At 37.1% G+C, this 20,028-nt stretch overlaps 3 protein-coding genes across 5 annotated transcripts; all 3 read right to left on the minus strand.

Moving 5' to 3' along the window:
• Nucleotides 1-76: 76 nt before the first annotated feature.
• LOC141657013 (putative disease resistance protein RGA1) lies at nucleotides 77-6,446 on the minus strand. 3 transcript variants are annotated; one of them, XM_074464120.1, is made up of 4 exons: nucleotides 2,159-6,446; nucleotides 1,333-1,508; nucleotides 981-1,189; nucleotides 77-412 (listed from the first exon to the last, which is right to left on the minus strand). In XM_074464120.1, the coding sequence occupies exon 1, from the start codon at nucleotides 6,247-6,249 to the stop codon at nucleotides 2,173-2,175; it is 4,077 nt and encodes a 1,358-aa protein (XP_074320221.1). In that variant the 5' UTR covers nucleotides 6,250-6,446; the 3' UTR covers nucleotides 77-412; nucleotides 981-1,189; nucleotides 1,333-1,508; nucleotides 2,159-2,172. The 3 variants fall into 3 exon arrangements, with proteins under 3 accessions (XP_074320221.1, XP_074320222.1, XP_074320223.1); XM_074464121.1 differs by lacking the exon at nucleotides 77-412 and adding an exon at nucleotides 419-865; XM_074464122.1 differs by lacking the exon at nucleotides 77-412 and adding an exon at nucleotides 419-604 and having other exon boundaries at nucleotides 928-1,189.
• An 822-nt stretch (nucleotides 6,447-7,268) lies between these two features.
• Nucleotides 7,269-9,812, minus strand: LOC141657014 (protein TRI1). The gene is made up of 3 exons (XM_074464123.1): nucleotides 9,724-9,812; nucleotides 8,275-8,465; nucleotides 7,269-7,585 (listed from the first exon to the last, which is right to left on the minus strand). The coding sequence occupies exons 2-3, from the start codon at nucleotides 8,446-8,448 to the stop codon at nucleotides 7,448-7,450; spliced, it is 312 nt and encodes a 103-aa protein (XP_074320224.1). The 5' UTR covers nucleotides 8,449-8,465; nucleotides 9,724-9,812; the 3' UTR covers nucleotides 7,269-7,447.
• Nucleotides 9,813-12,096: 2,284 nt separating this feature from the next.
• On the minus strand, nucleotides 12,097-18,423 carry LOC141657015 (dihydroxy-acid dehydratase, chloroplastic-like). The gene is made up of 15 exons (XM_074464124.1): nucleotides 18,262-18,423; nucleotides 16,832-17,364; nucleotides 16,391-16,462; nucleotides 16,258-16,305; nucleotides 15,466-15,620; nucleotides 15,190-15,384; nucleotides 14,998-15,109; nucleotides 14,827-14,896; nucleotides 14,656-14,714; nucleotides 14,432-14,555; nucleotides 14,272-14,342; nucleotides 14,073-14,174; nucleotides 13,291-13,371; nucleotides 12,979-13,137; nucleotides 12,097-12,505 (listed from the first exon to the last, which is right to left on the minus strand). Exons 2-15 carry the CDS (start codon nucleotides 17,357-17,359, stop codon nucleotides 12,455-12,457), a joined length of 1,827 nt encoding a protein of 608 aa, XP_074320225.1. The 5' UTR covers nucleotides 17,360-17,364; nucleotides 18,262-18,423; the 3' UTR covers nucleotides 12,097-12,454.
• Nucleotides 18,424-20,028: the final 1,605 nt, after the last annotated feature.

Raw genomic sequence — 20,028 nt, forward strand, 5'->3', positions numbered from 1 at the left:
AGTCGGCACAATTTTTACAAATAAATTCGAGGGGTAGTTTTCCTTCTGTTTGTTTAAATATATATGACGCTTTCGATTTTGAGAAGACAGCTTTGAGTCTCTTGATAAATAATGTCCATATTGAGAGGGTATCAAGACTCGGTTTGAGCATACTCTATTGACAATCAGAACTTCAAATCTATATTACCAATCACTATCTCATAAGAGGGATTATTTTAAACCTACCAAATTATTCGCTAAAACGAAAAAAAAAAAACCTACAAAATCCGTACATTGCATGGGTGTAAACTTACAACATGAAACAAGAATGCCGCTTAACAGAGAAACACAGAACTATAATTCATCTTTGATTGGCCTTAATGATCGAAGCATAAACGTCGACTCCTTTCATATATTCTGCTTCATTTAGGAACTGCAGCAAGTAAAACACAGGGACACTTAGAATGCAATAGCTCTACTGCATATGAATGAGCTTACAGGTTCCAAAATTGCGTAAAGAAACATCGGCATGCACTGTGCGTCAGATACTTCTAACCCAGTCTCAGTTACATAGGCTCTTGGTTTCTGAAAAGCCAAGGTAACAAGAAACTCGGCTCGATGACAACTTAAATGTGGCATGAGACTACTTAGAGGCATGCAGTTGTTACGACATAAGTGGTTACTTACGCGTGTCATACATGAGTACATATTCAGCTACCGAGCTTGTCATGAGTCAAATTTTGGAATGATGAGACACAATATTTAATAGAATCATATAGGACACTAAATGCTTGATATAAAAGTCCTTCCTCTACTTTGCCTCTCTTTAATCCCCACTAGAAAAGTAGTGAGTAAAGATTGCAAAAGTGAAAGGTCGATGAAAATACTGTGTACGGAGTAGGTTGTTAGTGACATTCATAGAGCATTGCATCAAAACTGGACAGTTACCAATTCCCAAACAGATACACGAGATACATTAAATACGCAGAGAAAGTAGTTACCTCATAGTGGTCATGGAATAGGGGTGGAGTATTAGCAATGGGAGAAACCCAATTGCAGGAATCCCTTGTTGCCTAAAAGAGCGAGCATCAGTGGAGCCAAGGGATAATATTTCCGGCTTCTCAAGGTTTCCACCTGAAATCAGGGTAGCTTCTTCTAAGAGGGTCCACCAGGGGTTCGTACTGTCAGTCACTGAAACCTTCTGCTTATACTGCCCAAGCAATTCAACAGTTAACCCAGTCATGCAACAATGATTTGGAAGAAAAGCTTCTTGCATTAACTATCTGTTGATCATGTATTGTTGCACTCTCCCAAAAAAAAGTTGCTTCAAACAAGACAAGTCAATGATTTTACCTTGAATGTCACATTGCGTGATGCAGGCGTCTACTCATCAGCAGTACATTGTTCAAGTGCCGCTTGATCAGCTGTCGGTGGGACTCGGATATCAACTCCTGCTTTAGCTCCAGAAGGTTTGCATATTCATGACAAACCCCTGATGAACAAAAAGTTTCCGTACGTAGAATAGTTACCTAAATAAACAACAAAAGACAAGTGAAGATTCAAATTTCAAACAGTGGAATGTTCCTACTAACAAAGATCTAAATTGATAAGGCTGGTTAGTTAACAAGAAGAACACAGATGAACAGCAAAATAGCAAATGTTTTACCATTTGGCCCTCATCTTATTTAACTACAATGATAAGGTCGAAAGAAAAAAGTATGATAAAACGTAACTTCTTGACTTGTCAAGTGATACAACTTAAACTAGAAAACTCGTGATCCAAAGAACACGAAAACTTAAATAAGTTCCTTGATGGCATAATTCGGCCTAAACGTCCGAAATCAACCCATCTGAGTATCTGACATGCTTCACTTCTAAGAAACATCATTCTTTAAACAAGTTACAAAAAATTACATAAAATTATCCAAAGCAAGTTGATATGGCAAGAGAATTTATGACCTAAAGATCGAGGTAACCATTAAGCAAACCCAGATTCTTGAAACACATATGCAACACTTAGCTTAAACAAGTTCATAATAAGGTAAAAACAAGTGAAAAGAGTCAAAGGACTCAGAAAGAGATTAAGAGGAGAAAAACTCAAATCTTCACACGGGAAAGAGTGAATTTTTGTACACAGAAATTTAACAAAAAGTAAACAATTTAACAGAAGTAAACATGCCTTTTGTGGTAGCATCAATGTCTATGCATAAGCATATATTTTCCAAGGGAGATGTGAGGAATGTGCTGAATATTAGGCCACTCTTTACCCCTTGGTTCTTCACATGTTTCTTCTAGGTATACACATTCATAGATAACAAGTTGCTGAAGGGAAGTGATGCTTTGGATTCCGCCTAGTGATTTGAGGTTGTCGCAATGTTTGATCGTGAGGGACTGAAGTGATGATAAGCAGCCTATCCATTCCGGTAGAGCTTTCAACCACTTACAATCAGTAATGGAGAGCTTTTCGAGGGCGGTCAAGTGCTTAATCCCTCTAGGCAGCATTCGCAGAGCGTCAAGGGACCTCAACTCAAGGGAACGGAGATTGTGACGTAGGAATCTCCAAGGCATGTCATCCTCGAATTCCTCGTCCACTACAGGTATACCACCTAGTGATAGCGACTCCAACGCAGTGAGATGCTCCAACGCTGGTATAACACTTGTTAGTCTTCCGCAGTTCTCAATCTCAAGGCTTCGCAAGGAAGAAGAGCTCTTGAATACCTCCTCAATTTCTGATAACCTCTTTGATTCTTCATCGCCACTAATCTTGATATGAGTAAGGCGGAAGGCAAGCAGTGTAGCGAGATAGCCCACACTGTCTACTTCCACATAGAATTTGAGATCTAAGTTTGCAGGTCCTTCACCTGGTAATATCCGCAACGCTTTGTTATTCCTCTTCACCTTTAGTGATTTTAGGCTGGGACAAGGAGGAAGAGATGTCAACTTGAGGCAATTGTTGATTAGTAATTTTGAAAGACGAGGAAATGGTGGTTGCCAATGCGGCATGCAGTTGCTGCTATCACCTTCACCAACCTCTTTCCACCATCCTCTCAGCCTTTCCAAGCCATTAATACTGAGATACTCAAGGGATGGGAAAAAGGGTATATCCTTTGACCCAGAACTACCAATGCGGCTAATTGCACTAATCTCCATGTATTCCAAATTATTCAACTTGGAAAGAGTCAATCTTTTGAGATGCTTCAAATTACTCGACAATGGGATTCCATCCAACCTCTCACAATTACTAAGTGTAATCTCGACAAGATTAGGAAAGGTAATTGCCCAGTCTTCCAACGCAGTGAGATGTTCCGACACTTCTGAAACACTCGTCAGCGTTTTGCACCTTATAATCTCAAGCTTTTGCAGAGAAGAATAAGAGCTCTTGAACACCTCTTCATATTCCTGTAACCTCTTCAATTCATCATCGTTTTGTATCACGATATCGGCAAGACATCTAGCAGGTAGAGTAGTGAGATAACCCACACTGTCTACATACACCTTTAATTTGAGATCTAAATTTGCAGGTCCTTGACCGGGTAATATCCGCAACGACTTACTGCTTCTCGTTAAGTGTAGGGATTCTAGGGTCGGACAAGGAGGAAGAGATGCCAACTCAGGGCATTCTTCGATGGCCAATTTTGAGAGACGAGGAAATGGTGGTTGCCAATGTGGCATGCAGCTGCTGCTATCTCCTTCACAGACCCCACCCCACCATCCTTTCAACCTTGTCAAACCTTCAATACGGAGATACACAAGGGATGGGAAAAATGATACATCCTTTGACCTAGAACAACCGCGGCTAATTGCACCATGTTCCATGTACTCCAAATTACTCAACCTGGAAAGAGTCAAAAATTTCAGATGCTTCAAATTACTCAACAATGGGATACCATGTATCCTCTTAAAGTTATCAAGCTGGATGTTGACAAGTTTAGGAAGAATAATAGACCAGTCATCATGTGCTCTTCCCCACCTTGGAATTTCAGTACCATTATAATTATCCAAGGACAACTCCACGAGATTTCTATTTGGCTGCAGCCTTTCAATCAGAGCCTCATTATTGGATTCACGAGCTTCTTTATTAAAATATATGCATATCACCTTCAGATTCTTAATGTGCTCCAAATATCCGCCTTCCCATTTATTTTCATTCTCACTTACAAGAATTCCACAGGTCCTGATTTCAAGCCGACCCCTTAAATTGACAAGAAATTTTAAGTCTTTCAGCTGTCCCCCAAATTGCTTCCTAATTGGACTCACTTTTCTCACGTTACAGTAGGTTAGGTCTCGTAAATTAGTCAACTGGTCAATGCCCAAAGGCATGCAAGTCAACCCTGAACACGAATTTATATCCAAGAGTCTAAGATTTACCAATTTGCAAAAATCTTTTGGCCACTCTTTCAAGCTCCAACAGTCTTCCAAAATCAAACTCTGTAAATTAAATAATTTTGTAATTGAATTCGGGAGAGTCTTGAGCTTCCCATTTCTAGAGAGATCTAGATATCTTAAGTGTAACAAATCTCCGATTGACTCCGGCAAATTTCCGGCAAACGGCAAATACAAGCGTAACGATCTAAGACAACGCCAATTAGATACTAGAGTGTTCACCACGTCCGAATGAATGCGGACGTTATTCATATAACATGTACGAATATTACTTTCATGGACATAGCTAATCGCCACTTCTTTCGCATCAATAAATAAATGGCGAGGCTTTCTCCTTAAGTTGTTTGGCGGACTATTTGACACAACAATCTCGTCCCCGGCGACTTCTTGAGCAAGATCGTGCATTAAATCATGCATTTTCAATGATACAATATCACCTAAGTCATCTCTTTCCACATCTTGAAAAAAACACCGTTTTAATAGGATTAAAAAGCAGTCCTCACTATCACCAATGTATCCTTGCGCCATCCAAAGACTAATCAACTCACGTTTGTCCATTTCAAAATCCTTAGGGAATAAAGCACAATACCTAAAACAATTTTTCACAGGAGGTTCGAGGTTGTTGTAACTGAGTTTTAAGATAGACATAATTGGATTCTTGGTTGTTTCAATGTGAAGTATTCGATTCTTTTCGAATGATTCCCACTTATGTGTTTGCCCATATAAAAGAGTTCCTAAAACTTTTATAGCAAGGGGGACATTAGAGCATTTTTTAACAATTTTTTTGCCAATCGTCATCAATTCAGGGTCGTTTGCTTCATCTGATTCTCGTTCGAATGCCGTGAGCGCAAACAAATGCCACGAATTCTCATCAGACAAACTTTGTAACATGTACTTTTTAGAGTGAGTGGCTTTTCCTAATACCACTTCAGCTGTCTTCTCCGAACGTGTAGTAATGACTACTCTACTTCCCCTACCACCAATTGTCAAGTATTTGCTCAGCTTACTCCACTCATTAGGATCTTCAGTCCATACATCGTCTAATATAAGCAAGTAAACCTTATTTTTCAATTCTTCCTGAAGTTTTGTTTGCATGGACTCCATAGTGGAGACATCACTAGGCTTCTTATTTGTTGACGATTCTATAATATCACCTAATATTGCTTGGACATCTAATCCTTTTCCATCTTGGTCGGAGACACATGTCCATAACTTCTTCTCAAATCTAGTTCCGACCCTATCGTGATTATACACAAGTCGAGCAAGAGCAGTTTTGCCCAACCCTCCTATTCCCACAACAACAATAAATCCAACATTTTCCTCAACATTAGGGTCAAGCAACATGTCTACAACCGCTTTCACATCATCCTCCCTTCCAATTATATTCTCATGGGTTGCATTTAAAAAGGAACAAGTGTCCTCTTTCCTTTTCAAAGTAGCCTGAGGGTCAACCTTAAAGTCATATCTAGCATGATCCTTAGCTATAGCATCCAACTTTTTCTGGATGCTCTTAACCTCTTGAGAAGTATTATAACTAACAAGAATACGATTCTTAGAAGAAAAGAAACGACTCACCTTATCTAAGACCTTCTTGGAGAACTTAGCACCTGGCGCATTGAGTTCCTTCTGCTTAGCGATAGTGATGACCTCATCAAAGAGATCATCAGCTTCGTAAAGAACTTCATTCAGCTCATCAACCCAACGTTGTTCTCCTCGAGAGAGCTCGGGTTTTGTTTCCACATCGAGAAGCATGTCCTTGATGAAAGAGACAGATTTGTTAAGTTTTCCGAGATCGGATTCCCAGTCCCTCATGTTTTTGAGGACAGGAGATTGTAAGAGTTTAAAGACATTTTCAGCAATGGAGATCAATGCTCCCAAATCAGCCATAGCTTTGTGAAATGAGCAGGTGATAAAAGGGATGAAAATGTGTGTTTTGAGTGATGACTACAACTTCATAAATGGTGATGTTTATATAATAAGAGGTGCAGCAGCAGCAGCTTCCTAGTAGGTGTCATTGAGGTGCAGCAGCAGCTTCCTAGTAGGTATCATCTTGTGAACAAGTGGACTTCTGAGGCTCCAATTCTATAGTGGAAAATGAAATGGTAGAGTTTATTCCCGGTTTCAAGTATATTTCACATTGCTTTAATTGAGACGGTCTCTCAAGATACTTAATTTAAGAATCACGGTCAATAAACAGCGTTTTAACGTTTTAATTCTGATTGTATTTTAGGCAGCAGCAGTGATGACTGTCCTCTCAATTGCATAAATGTTATTGCTACATTTATGGATAATCCAATTTTCTCATTAGGTAAGCTTAGGGGTACAGTTAGTAATCTCTGATACGCGAGGGTACAGTTGGGAAGAGTGAAAACCACGGGGTATAGATGGGAAAATCCCAAAGTTTTTTTTTAATCCATGATGTCTTCTAGCTGGTCTTCAAAAATTCCCTTGATTTGCAAATCTATTTATCCATAAATGTAGCAATAACATTTACAAGCTTTATAAATAGCATATACTTTTTTTGGATAATATAAATAGCATATACTTGGGATTGCCTTAGAATTGGTCCAAGGTAGCATGAAGCAAACCTTTAGTCCTTAAACTGCATGGTTCCTGTGATCAAATGCACGAGGGTATAATATAAAAACTAAAAAATGTCAAGACGATAGACACACCAGGTTTACAAGACGCTTCCCCAACACGTTTTAGCTAACACCAACCAAGCAAAAGCTTAGGCGCTGCTGAGAACACTTTTCCAAATTAAGCAATGGTTGAATCTCTCGTTAACAAACTACTAGTACATGAAATAACTTGTCGGTTGTTCAGTGACCCGTGGCCCCAGAGAATGTAATACTCGTATAGAACATGCCCCCACCCCACCACACCTGACACGGCACCAGGCCGAGGAAAAAAGAGGTCTCTAATTATAACAATATATTCATAAATTTATGTGAAAAATTCATACATAAATATAGTCTGTAGTATCCTCGACACCAATTTAATTGACAGAATTTGACGCAAGACGCACAGTAGATTACTAGCTATCAGCAAAAACTAAAGGCCATCTTGACTTCATTAGTGCATATCACTTGGGATCCTTGGGCTGCTTGGGGAAATGCAGTTTAATCAAGGAAGGAAGCTCTGCTAGCTCGACCTTGGGTTTCCCGAGCAAAATGCTCTTCAACTTGGCATCACAATTGACAATATTTTTGTCCTTGGGATCCTGCAGAATTTCTAGTCAGGGCTGAGACAGAGTATAAACTTATATCCACATAAATTACTCATGGAAAGTAACCAGTATAAACTACTCCCTCTGTCCCGGTCATTTGTTGTCTATTCCATATTGGGGTGTCTTAGTCAATTGTTGTCATTTCTAAATTAAGAATGAACTTGATGATCAATTTGATAATCCACACAATATGGTCCACTTGTCATTTAGTAATTGGCCCCCTGCTCTTTCCTTGGTCTTTGTGCCAAAACCAAAGGGCAACAATTAACCGGTACGGAGGGATTACTAAACTACTGAGAATTTTTATAAAATTAAGGGGAAACACAACTTTATGGCGAGCCACTTCAGCTAGCTGAAATTATGTCCCATGTCCAGTACCTTAATTGAAGTATACAATCATAAGACTGTATACCTTAACTGTGGTGGAACATAAATTCATGTCTAATCAATTATCTCAGTACGGAGCAAACCAATTATATGGCAATAGTTCAATATTAATGATAAAAACTACAGATTTTTCATGCATTTATTGGAGTATCAGGGTTGTGAGTTTGTCAGATATGGCCTGATGAGCAAGAATTCCTAAGCTGATCAAAAGCTTCCGAATAAAGAACAGTCTTCTCATGAAGGGTAGTCCTCTAATCATCAACCAATTTTGAAAAAGAGGAGAAATCTGGATGTACCTGGAGGTTCTTCTCCTTGATGTAGGACCAAACTCGCATGAAACAACCCAAGCGAGAAATCTGAGATTGGCCAATAAAATTTCGCAGGGGCGTTGGAAGATTTACAAGGTCTATTAAATTTGCAAGTTGCTTTGGGCTGTCGGTGATGCTCTTCTTTAAACGCTGACTCCGCATTTTATAACCGTATAATCCTGAAAGCGGTAAATATTGAAAATTTGTTACTGTATCCAGAAAAACTTCGCTAATCATTACACAGTTACACCTGCAACTCTTTGAAGCATTTCACAGTCATCATTTAGTTCATACGGATTATATGACGAGATTCAGTAAAACCCTCAAATGCTGAATAGAGTTCTGGTCATACAAGTATACTACAACCAATCAAGAAAGAAACTAATATTTGCATGTATACATAGACACCTACTCCTATTAAGTAAGGTCGGATCATCAGCTCATTTCAGTCACGTCTGATTTGCATGTATAGTAATGTGCAATTTTTAAACTTTCACTTCAACTCGATTCATATAGGTCAGTGGTTACGGGTCAAGTTAATGTGATTCAACTGGCTCATCATCAATAGGGTTTTTGCAATTTCATGTTATCAGCTTATAATCTCAAGTAAGATTTTAAATCAGTCATTTTGGGTGAATGTGGATCTTCTCGAGTTGGATAATTTTTGGCAAGTCATGTCGGATAAGGTCAGATACTCAGATACTCAATTTGTAGCTCAAAAAGATGGAGTTGTCCCAACTCCCAAGGCCGGGTTCAGACGATTAGGGTTTGTGCTTTGTGGTCATATTCGGTTCTATTTTAGGTCACATGTCAAATTATTCATAAGTCAGGTTAGGTCGATTCAAAATATGGGTCGGTTAATATAGAACTACGGATTCGCTGCTTTAGCTAAAAATACAAGTCGCATCAGAACGAGTTCGGTCTCAAACCACTTTGGACCTCCGCACAACTGTTTTCACCTCATTTCTCTAATATATGCGAGGAGTATTTTATTGAAATGGGGTGAAAACAGTTGTGCAGAGGGAGTACCAAATTGTCAACTATCAACCGTCTTAAAGGGTGAGACGTCCTACGATATATACAAACTCTCGTAATTCATAGCCAAACTAAATCTAGCAATCAAGAATTTGATGATCATCATGTTAAGCAAACACAAATAACGCATCCAAGTAACTTCATCTTAGTTAAAACCCGGAATTAAGCAAGTATAATTCATTATTTAATTGATGTAATTGAAAAAAAAAACAGAGCAATTTCAAATGGGAATTTCATCAAACACTTGGTGGGCATCTCACTTTTCAGTTGCACAGAAACGAAGTTATATAGAATTCCTTCAAACATTTTATGTGACGAATATTTTAAAAAAAAAAATTAAACAATTGACTGAGTCGGAGCGAGTAACGGACAAGAAAAATAACGAGGTAAGGATCGACGAACCTGAGGACGATGTTGGCGGGTGCGCTCTGCAGGATTCAGCTGGCTGTTATGTTTCTCGTTGGTTTAGGTTGCGACTTGAAGAATTCGGGAACCCAAGGTAAAAGAAATAAGACCGCTTTATATGTGAGACGGTTTTTTATTTGTCAAACACCTACTTAATGGCACCAACACAATTTTTTTTTTTTTTTTTTTTTTTTTTTTTTTTTTTTTTTTTATGGTACATACCAACACAAATATTTGAATGTGTAAAAGCCAGTCATATTCTCATATATAAAACGGTCTTAAACAATAATTATTTGTCAATATTTCTTCATGTTCACATTCATTTTTTTTTTTTTTGATATTTCCCAATTTTTTAAAAGTTTTACTCTGTAATTTATAACCAAAAATTCGAATTTTCAACGCTAATTTTCTCTCTAATTCAGATGTTGTTATAAACTTGTGAATTTTGGTTTTATTTATTGAAGGTGTCTTAATGTAATTGTTGAGACGTGGTCTTGTCTTGTAAATCATATGGCAGAGGTAATATTCACGCATTTAGGCTCTGTTTGGTAAAATCGATCGGTGAAAAGATCAAAACCGAAAAGGTACTAAACCTGATAAGGTGATTTGATTAAAAAGGTACACTAAAAGCTAATTTAAAATTGAAACGATAAGGTAGAATGATTAATTGTAAAGTGTTTGGTAAAACTAACTGAAAAGGTAACTGATTTTTTGTAAAATGACATAAAAGGACATTAATATTATAATAAATTAATTTAAATAAAGGGTAAATATGTAAAGTAGAACATTTCAGCTACCTGAAACTTTAAAAAGCTACCTGGAGTAGCTTTTTATTTCAGGTACCTGAAAAGTCATTTCAGGTACCTGAAATGACTTTACCAAACATCACTAGGTAAAACAACTACCTGAATTATTAGTCAAATCAGGTTGCTTGGTCAAATTAGGTACCTGAAATGTCTTGTCAAACATAGCCTTATACATGGATAACAACACAATAACAACATTAGCAAAAACATTATATCGGTGTTTCAACAATCTTATCTTTATTAATTTAGAAGACAATACTCAATCCAGGACGTGCCACCTCATTAATTCGGTCTTTTTTTTTTAAAATTCATGTTATGGTGGAACCCGTTAGTGTGCAAAGGAGAATATTTCTTCAGAATTCCGCCAATACAAATATCCTACAAATTCCGTCGTAGAATAAATACTTTTATACATTCCGAATAAATGAAATTAATGGCATATAAGCGGTATGAATTACAAATCGGAATAAATGAAAATAATATTATGAAATAATTTTATACATTCTGAATAATTTGATAAAACTATATTTATACATATGCAATAAATTTACTGACAACGAGTCCAAAGCGATAATAGCCCAAGCTTTACACTTTGATTTTATTTGTATACGGATTATTAATTTTATTTTAACAATTCAAAATTTTATGATAAATACGGCATCTTTGAATTTGTTAGTTAAAAATAAGAAATATTTAATTATCAAAACAAAATACGAAATATTATTTATCGATCCATGTACTTCATTGTATATGGGCTTACTAGCACACACTAATTTCGCCAATAAATCAAATAAGCTTTGACATTCTGATGTTACACTAAACTGTGTTAAAGTAGATTATTAAATTATATTTCTTTATTTGGGGTGTAAAGTTTTTAATGTATGCAAATTTTATTTACAATAATTTATTACGTTATTTCCTCTTAAACCATTGCATTTGAACACGTATTTGAAACAAGTGTAAACATTAATTATGTAGGTCGCTGTTTTAGACCAACTAGATAATTACAATAGAAATGCAAAAAAAAAAAAAAAATCATCCAAAATCATTAATACCGGCCCAAATACATACCCGTGCAATTTTACACGGGTTTAAAACTAGTTCTTGTAAATTACAAATAACAACATTAACAAAAACATTATCCGGCGTTTCAACAATTTCTAAAAAGAAATGAAGAGACAAGTTCATATTAATGCTCTAGATTGCATTTTAACAGTATCTAACGGTTCTAAATTTACGCATAAAAAATAAAGAAAAATGAGGGTAGAAGAGGAAATTATTATTTAAAGAGATTGTGAGAGAAAATGGAGAGAATCCCTTTCCAATTGCATTGCCCCGATGTTGGAATAATTTCCATAAATGGTAAGGTAGGGGGGTTAATTAGATAATTTCCATAAATGGTAAGGTAGGGGGGTTAATTAGATGTACATTCTAATTGCATTACCCAATGTTTCAATGACTTCTGTAAATTGCAAGATAAACGTAAGCGGGGTTAGATGTACATAGTAATTGCACCTTTGCAAAGAACTTGTAAACCCAACTAAAGTATAAAAACAACCAAACATGAAATTTGAAACAATGAAGCATTTATTCATTTCAAGCAAGAAGAGTGGTACAACAAACAATACATATGTGATTGGTTAATTTTGCTTTGCTCACCAACTTTTATTAGAGCAAAATAAACCAATGTCCGATGTCGTAAGTTAATTAAAGTCACTCACAACCGATACAACAGCCTAAAAATACAAGAGCCAAAACAACATTGAAGGAAGTCAATACAAAATCCGCCGTAAGCCAAACTCATCGTAACCTTCTATCCTAACTCGAAAGAGCTATAAATATAAGCCCAGAGAGGGAAAGAATCAAATGTGAGATGTATGCCTGTTTCCGCTATTGACAGGACGAGGTTGTTATCTGGCTGGCTATTCATCGGTAACGCAACCTTTTGAAGCCGACTGCACGTTCTTGATATACTGAAGACGAAAAATAATCAAGGCCAAAACATAAAATTAGTCGCGTGTCTGGACTCAAGGTTAATGAATGAGAGGCTAAATTTCTCAGTCTCTAACTCCCTATTGTAACACGTTTTTGCCCTACGATATTGTAAAACCATCCGATTATCCAAATACCAATACTTACAATTAACATTAGCCTAGCGCCTCAAAACACCGACAAATGGTAGGGTAAGGAAGGATCGATGTATGCAGCATATCCCTTTGTTGAACACATAGAGGTTGTTTACCGATGACCCAAAATGAAACTTGCGTAAAGATTTGCATTTATTTTTTCTTTTTAACTTATAGCACCGATTCCTATCATAAGTAATGGTAGAAACAAAAAAAAAGTTCTAATACGGTTATCTGGGTCAAGTATCATGCAGATTTTACCAGCATACTTGTGAATAACACTTGTGTAGTGTGTGAAAATCTATAAGCTAGGAGAGTACCTTGTAGAGAGCCCCTCTGTTAGCCTTATATGCGGGTGTTGTCCATTTTTTCCTTCTTTCCTCAAATTCAGCATCTGTCAGCTGGACGTCCATTCTTTTCTTCCCCACATCGATTGTGATGATGTCTCCGTTCTGGACGAGACCAATTGGTCCACCCTCCTATAACATTTAAGTCCGCACAAATTTCAGCCACATACAGATACAGCGGTGGTTTCTTTCTGACCCACACTTCACCTCCAGTGACTAAAGAAACTATGGAGAGAAGTAAATGACGGAGATTATTACTCCGTAGAACATAAAAACAAAATTAACCTGAGCTTCAGGACAAATATGACCAATGACGAATCCATGTGAACCTCCTGAAAACCTTCCGTCTGTCAAAAGAGCACATTCCTGCAGCCATACATGACATTACTTATGGCATCAGGGAAACAGATTTGCAAACACGAGTTTGGTGTCTTTTTGGGGTTGAAATGCAATCTTTATGATATATGAACCAACTCAACCAAAACCGTGGTTAGTTGTGCACCGGCTCCCCCGTACCGTGTGCTGGGTTTCCACTTCGAGTTTTTTTGAGGAGTTTTGAGGTTGCCAGGATTTGAACCCGTGACCTTCGGTCACACTGGCTCTGATACCATGATAGATGAACCAACTCAACCAAACCTTAAGGTTATGGTTGAGGCCCAACTATTATAAATATTCCTATTACTTTATTCAGTCCTAATTGCAGTAAATGAGTAAACCTTACAGCTTAACCCTCCATTAAACTTCTTTGAAACATAGTCTTGTTGGTCACAAACTAGAATGAGGTCATGCAAAACACGTGTTCAGAAAATGTATGGGAGATGAAGAAATCGATATGGCTTATTTAAGATAACAAATAATCTATAGTCTAAAAATTAAATGTGTCTCAAAATTTGAGATTTGGAGTACACAGTTCGAAAAAAATTGATTTTTCTTCTCTTTGGGAAGTTAAAATTACCGATATAGAAGATTCTCGTTTAATTTGGGAGGTAAGATTCAACAGTGACTGATAATCTATTGAAGGGAAATTTTCATTAGTTTGTGCAGACATTGTCGAAATGTCAAAATACCTTCCCAAGGCCAGCTCCCATTATCGCGCTCGTAGGTGTCAACATTTCAGGCATTCCTGGTCCACCTTTGGGTCCTTCTCCTCTAATAACCACAACTTTACCCTGTAGACATGTATTTTAAATATAGAAATGAGTTAGTACATGAATTTCCTCGGCTTATAAATGAAAAAGAACATTAATATACTAAAAATACAGTTACCTTAAAACGTTGAGGGTCTTCAGAGATGGCAGCAATCATAGCTTCTTCTCCTTCAAAAACAAGGGCTGGACCTGAAGGTTAACAAAAGCGGCCGCTTTTAGTAATCGTAAGTCATAACAAACCTAGTCACAAGTTATTTGAAAGGGATAAGCAATCATACCAGAGAAATACAATCCTTCTTTTCCGGTGATTTTTGCTACAGAGCCATCAGGAGCCAGATTCCCATACAATATTTGGATATGCCCCGTTTCTTTGATAGGGTTTGACAATGGCCTTATTATTTGCTGTAACACACCACACAGATTCATAAAAAAGAACGAATAAATTAGAAAATCGACTTAAATGCAATTAAACAAGAAGCAGCGAGGAAAACATGAACCATACCTGGCCTTCAGACAACGAGGGGAAGAGTTTGGCGTTTTCAGCAAGTGTTTGCCCAGTTACTAGTAAACAGAAGAAAATAACAAGAGTGAGCGAAAATACACAACAAAAAGGGATTTTTTAAAAAGGAATGTCTTGCAAACATTTAAACGAAATTGTCCCTGGAAGGAATACCTGTGAGGCAATCACCATCTAAAAGTCCAAGTTCAAGAAGGTAACGAATGACAGCAGGTGTACCACCAACCTACATAGGCCCATACATTTCAAATAGTTATGTAAGCTAAATATCACGACGAGACGGAAACTTTTTTAGAATGATTTCAAAAGACAGCGTTTCACAAGTACCTTATGTAGATCTTCCATGACATATTTGCCACTGGGTTTAAGATCGGCAAGGAAAGGAACCTGATCACTGACTTTCTGAAAGTCATCCAGAGTCAAATTAACACCAACAGACCTGCAAAGAAACAGGCAACAGTGTTGAGATATTTCAATTTTACGTTGAAGAGTTATTAAAGCGATTTTAGTATCTATTACCTTGCAATGGCAATTAGATGCAGAACAGCATTCGTAGATCCACCAAGGGCCATAACTGTGACCATTGCATTACGCAAAGATTTCTCCGTTATTATATCACGAGGTTTAAGGTCCATTTTAAGTAAATCAAGGATGTATTTTCCGGCAAGACGGCATTCATCCAGCTTCAATGGGTCTTCGGCTGGTGTTGATGAGCTATTGAGAGAAAACTATAATGAGTGCTCTTGAGAAACACAAAATCATTAACGTTTTTGAAACTCTGATCGGCATATATACCTGTAAGGAAGAGACATTCCCATGGCTTCGATGGCCGACGCCATAGTATTAGCCGTATACATACCACCACAAGCTCCAGCTCCAGGACACGAATTGCGAATGACATCCATTCTCTGGTTGTCATTTATGGCCCCACTAACATATTCTCCATAAACCTGCGACAAAGACAGAAACAAAAATTTGAATAATGCATGTAAGGATCGGAGGAGAAAACTTTAGATGGATCAAAACAGATACCGCCATGCCACTTCTACTATTCTACTATAACCCTTTATCTAATGTATAACAAACTAATATACAAGTAGTGTCTGAGCAACTCATACAGGATATAATGCCTGATAGAAACAAGCAATAATGATTATAAAAAATCTGTTAAAAAATATACCAGAACCTTTGTTTGGATGGAGGGATTTTGAAGGTAAGGGAGGGGAGCGATTTCCTTTGTTTTGATAGCAAATTAATTTGGAGGGAAGTGAAGGGAACCATTTTCCCCCCAATAAGACACATTAAATCCCTCAACAAAAGGAAAATTTGGAGAGTCCCTTCCCTCTATTTCCTTCCCCAACTACTTCTGTACCAACAATGCATCTCTCTACAAGCACTTGTTTCACCTCATAGATATAGACGATAGCACATATAACTCAGAGAGAGTCCAAGGCACAAAAATCAGTATTAGTCTGTTATGCTAACTATAGATGGAATTCTCATCGAGAAAAATTAAGAGAGAATCTTTCTAAGTGCAATGGATTAACAATATTTACTGAATAACAAGAAAAGTTTTGAATAACATACCTGGAATGCACTAACAATATCGAAGGTCTGACCTTGGAAATGTCCAGGCTGCAAATAACAAGCAAACAATCATCCATTAGGGCAAGCAGGGATTATTGATGAAGATTAAAATTTTATAAGCTACAAATCGCACCTTAATAGTACCACCGTAGATCATGATGCTTGGTCTGTTAAGGCGCCCCATTGCAATGATAGTACCCGGCATCTACAGAATTCCAACCAACGAAAACAGCAAGTTAGTGTTGGGTCTCATTGTATTACAAATTTATAACCAAGTTCGAAAAGTCAAAACGGTAAAATTTCTAGTGAAAAAGACGGTCGTAGCCTCCCTAAGGCACTAGGAAACCAAACCAAGCAAAATGAGACCAACAGCAACAACGACATCAAAGCCTTAGTCTGAAAATGACCTCATGACAATGACCAAAATTAATAGATAGTCCAAGCATGGTAGTAATTCAGCGGTTGTTTCTAAAGCTTCTAGTGACTTGAGCAAACAATACAGAATTAAAGACTATCTGTTGCAATATAATGCTAGCAGCACGGCAATGACCAAAATTTAAGGAGTCGTACTTACATTTTTGTCACACCCAGGGATAGAGATGTTCCCATCATACCACTGAGCAGCCATGACAGTCTCTATACTATCGGCAATGAGATCCCGCGACTGTAAGCTATAGCACATGCCTCTAGTACCCATAGATATAGCATCACTAACACCAATAGTGTTGAACCTAAACCCAATCATCCCGGCCTCATAAACTCCTTCCTTTACAGCCTCTGCCAACTGTAACAAATGCATATTACAAGTGTTACCCTCGTACCAAACAGAAGAAATACCAACTTGAGGCTTGCTCATATCCTCCTCCGAGAGCCCAACCCCATACAACACTGCTTGCGCCGCCCCTTGCGCCTTGGGCTGGGTTATTTGTGAGCTGTACTTGTTCAGCTTCTGTTCAGTTTCTAATGATGGTGAAGTTGTTGGGGCCGACACAGAGGCTACACATCTTAAAGGACAGTAGCTTTGAGGGTTTCGAACGCGTCTTGAACCACAAGGAGAGGCAATGCTCAAGCTCACATTCGGAATAACAAGTGAGGCTTGCATTTTCACTGCATAAAAATCGATTTTAAAAAACAAAAGTTTATATCTTTTCACACAAAAATCACTAGACATTACAATTCCTCAACAATACAGCATCACAGCATGCCAAATTCCTATAACCTTCCTCCTACCTTAATCTCAAATCACAAATTCTTGTTTACTACGGAAATATCCATTGTATAGTTAAAACGGGTCAAGTATTACCCACTTGCATAGATGAGACAAAAGAATAGTATCTAGGAAATAACAAAAGTTTCCGTTTTAGCTATAAAACGGATACCTCTGTCTTAAGAAGAGACTAACTGCAAAACAAATATATCGTCTCCATTTGAATTCGATGGTCAATCAACCGAAACTTGTACCAGTCATTCAGATTCTCCAACTACAGATGCAAAATCTGACCTCTTTAATTCATCAAAAACAACTACTATCATTCTTAAAAATTTACTGTATTACTATAATATCCGGTAAAATTACAGCATATACCCAATTCACAGTAATCAATATAAATTTGTACCAGCCATTCAGATTCTTCAATTACAGAAACAGATAAAAATGCAAAATCTGTCCTGTTTAATTTATCAAAAACAACTACTTTCATTCTTAAAAATTTACTGTATTACTACAATATCTAGGTAAAATACTAAAATTACAGCATGCCCAATTCACAGAAACAACAAATTAAATTCTTAACAACATATTAAGGATTAAAACTAAATTGGGTAATACTAAAATTACCTGAATTCTATTAATTCAATGTTTAACTGATTGAAACAGCAGTAAAATCAAAAAAGCTGACAACTTTAATAATCTCAAACAAGAATCACAAAATAACAAGTACTGTAACTGTAAATGTTAAACCCAGAAAAATAAAGTGAAGAAATGTACATTAATTTGTGATTTACCTGATGTATGAAAGATTGATAATAAGATGCTAAACAAGCACAAAAAAAAGGAGAGACAAAGAAAAAGACTGCGAGTGTGTGCGTGTGTGCGTGTGTTCCAGGTAGGAAAAGGGGTAGCAGGGTAACACACTAACACTGTGTTCACTGTTCAAGTGTTTACCCAATTTAATACGGAGTAGTACTTATTAAATAGTTTAGTGCGTGTGTTTTATTAATGTGGGGCTACTAATAGCAATTTTAAATTTTTTGGAATATACACCCATGGCATTAGAGCTAGACATCGGGTTCTAATCCAATTCGACCCGAAATATGTGTCAAATTCAAAATGATCCGAACCAAAATGATTCGACTTGATTAATCCATCTTACCAGGTCTAGCTAGAACAGACCTGGTAAAATAAAGACAAGTTTGGTTACGCGTCCAAGTCATTACCTAACGCCTAAAACTGAGTTTAATTGATGGACAATAAAGTTTAAGGGGTACACTTAGTGATAATGACAATAATTAGGGTCTACGTATGTTTTAAAAAGTGTAGAAGTCAGTCTATGTAGAAAGTCGAAAAATTAAGGGTCTTGATCGGGTAGAATATTACTTTTTATTTTTTTGTGTGTTATTTGCGGTCTTGGGCTTTTGAAAGTGGAGTCCAGCTTGGCCAAGGTGATGGGTTGGGCAGGGCTCATGGGGTGATAAGAAATCAGCCCACAAGCCGGGTGGGGAGGGCTTGACAAATGACAGGAACAAATCCTAATACTTGAAGAAAACAAGAACAACATGAACAAGTTAATGCAATCCGTAAAAGGAAAAAAAAGAGAAGAAATGTGCATTTATTTACCTTAGGTATGAAACTTTGATAAGATGATAAATAAGCACAAAAAGGAAGAGACAAAATAAATAGACTTTGAGAGGGTGTGCTCGAGGTAGGAAGACTATATATTGTTTGTGAGAAACTGAGAATAATTATCTACCTTTTCTTCTCATAATAGATTAAGATATGGCGTTGTTTGGTAAACGGCATATTGACCAATTTTTAGCATATTCAAGGGGTTTAGCATGTTTGACCAATCAATATGCTAATTTTAGTGTTTGGTAAACAAGATATTGAAACAAAGATATTTGGGGTCAATATCTTTGTTTTTTACAATATCTTTACCCCAAAGATATTGGTTAGCATATTGTAAAATAGGAAATTTTTCTCTATTTTACAAAGAAAACTAACAATCTACTAATCGTAATCTGCCAATTACCAAACACTGAAATTAATTCTGCTAATTATAATATGCTAGTCAAACCTTCTGATAAAATATGCTATTTATAATCTGCTTTTGCAATCTACTTATGCTGAAATTAATCCGCTGTTTACCAAACAGGGCCATAATCGACTTTTGATTAGGGCAAAACTCTTGTCATCAGTCATCAGTCATCACTTTGTTGGTGATTTTGATCACAAGTACATTTAAGTGCATTCGGGTTTTCGTGTCAAAATTGGTTTGAGCTCGGAATCGATATAATATGAGTAGGAGAGTACGGAGGGTACGCTCATATATAATCGGATTTATCGAGTCATGGTTAAAGTGGATAAGAGACACTATTCAAAAGTGTTGTAGTATATTATATCCCCTATCGGGGTTTTATACTCAGGTCAAAGTATGTCACATACTTAGCGGATTTTAAAAAGCAAAAATTGACAATTACGGAATTGTTACGTCCCCGATCGGGGTTACATAGCCCCGAATTATATCATACTCCCAGGAGTAGGGAGCATGATAC

Source organism: Silene latifolia, chromosome 5 (assembly GCF_048544455.1).
Source record: "Silene latifolia isolate original U9 population chromosome 5, ASM4854445v1, whole genome shotgun sequence".
In the NCBI taxonomy this organism is placed as follows: domain Eukaryota; kingdom Viridiplantae; phylum Streptophyta; class Magnoliopsida; order Caryophyllales; family Caryophyllaceae; genus Silene; species Silene latifolia.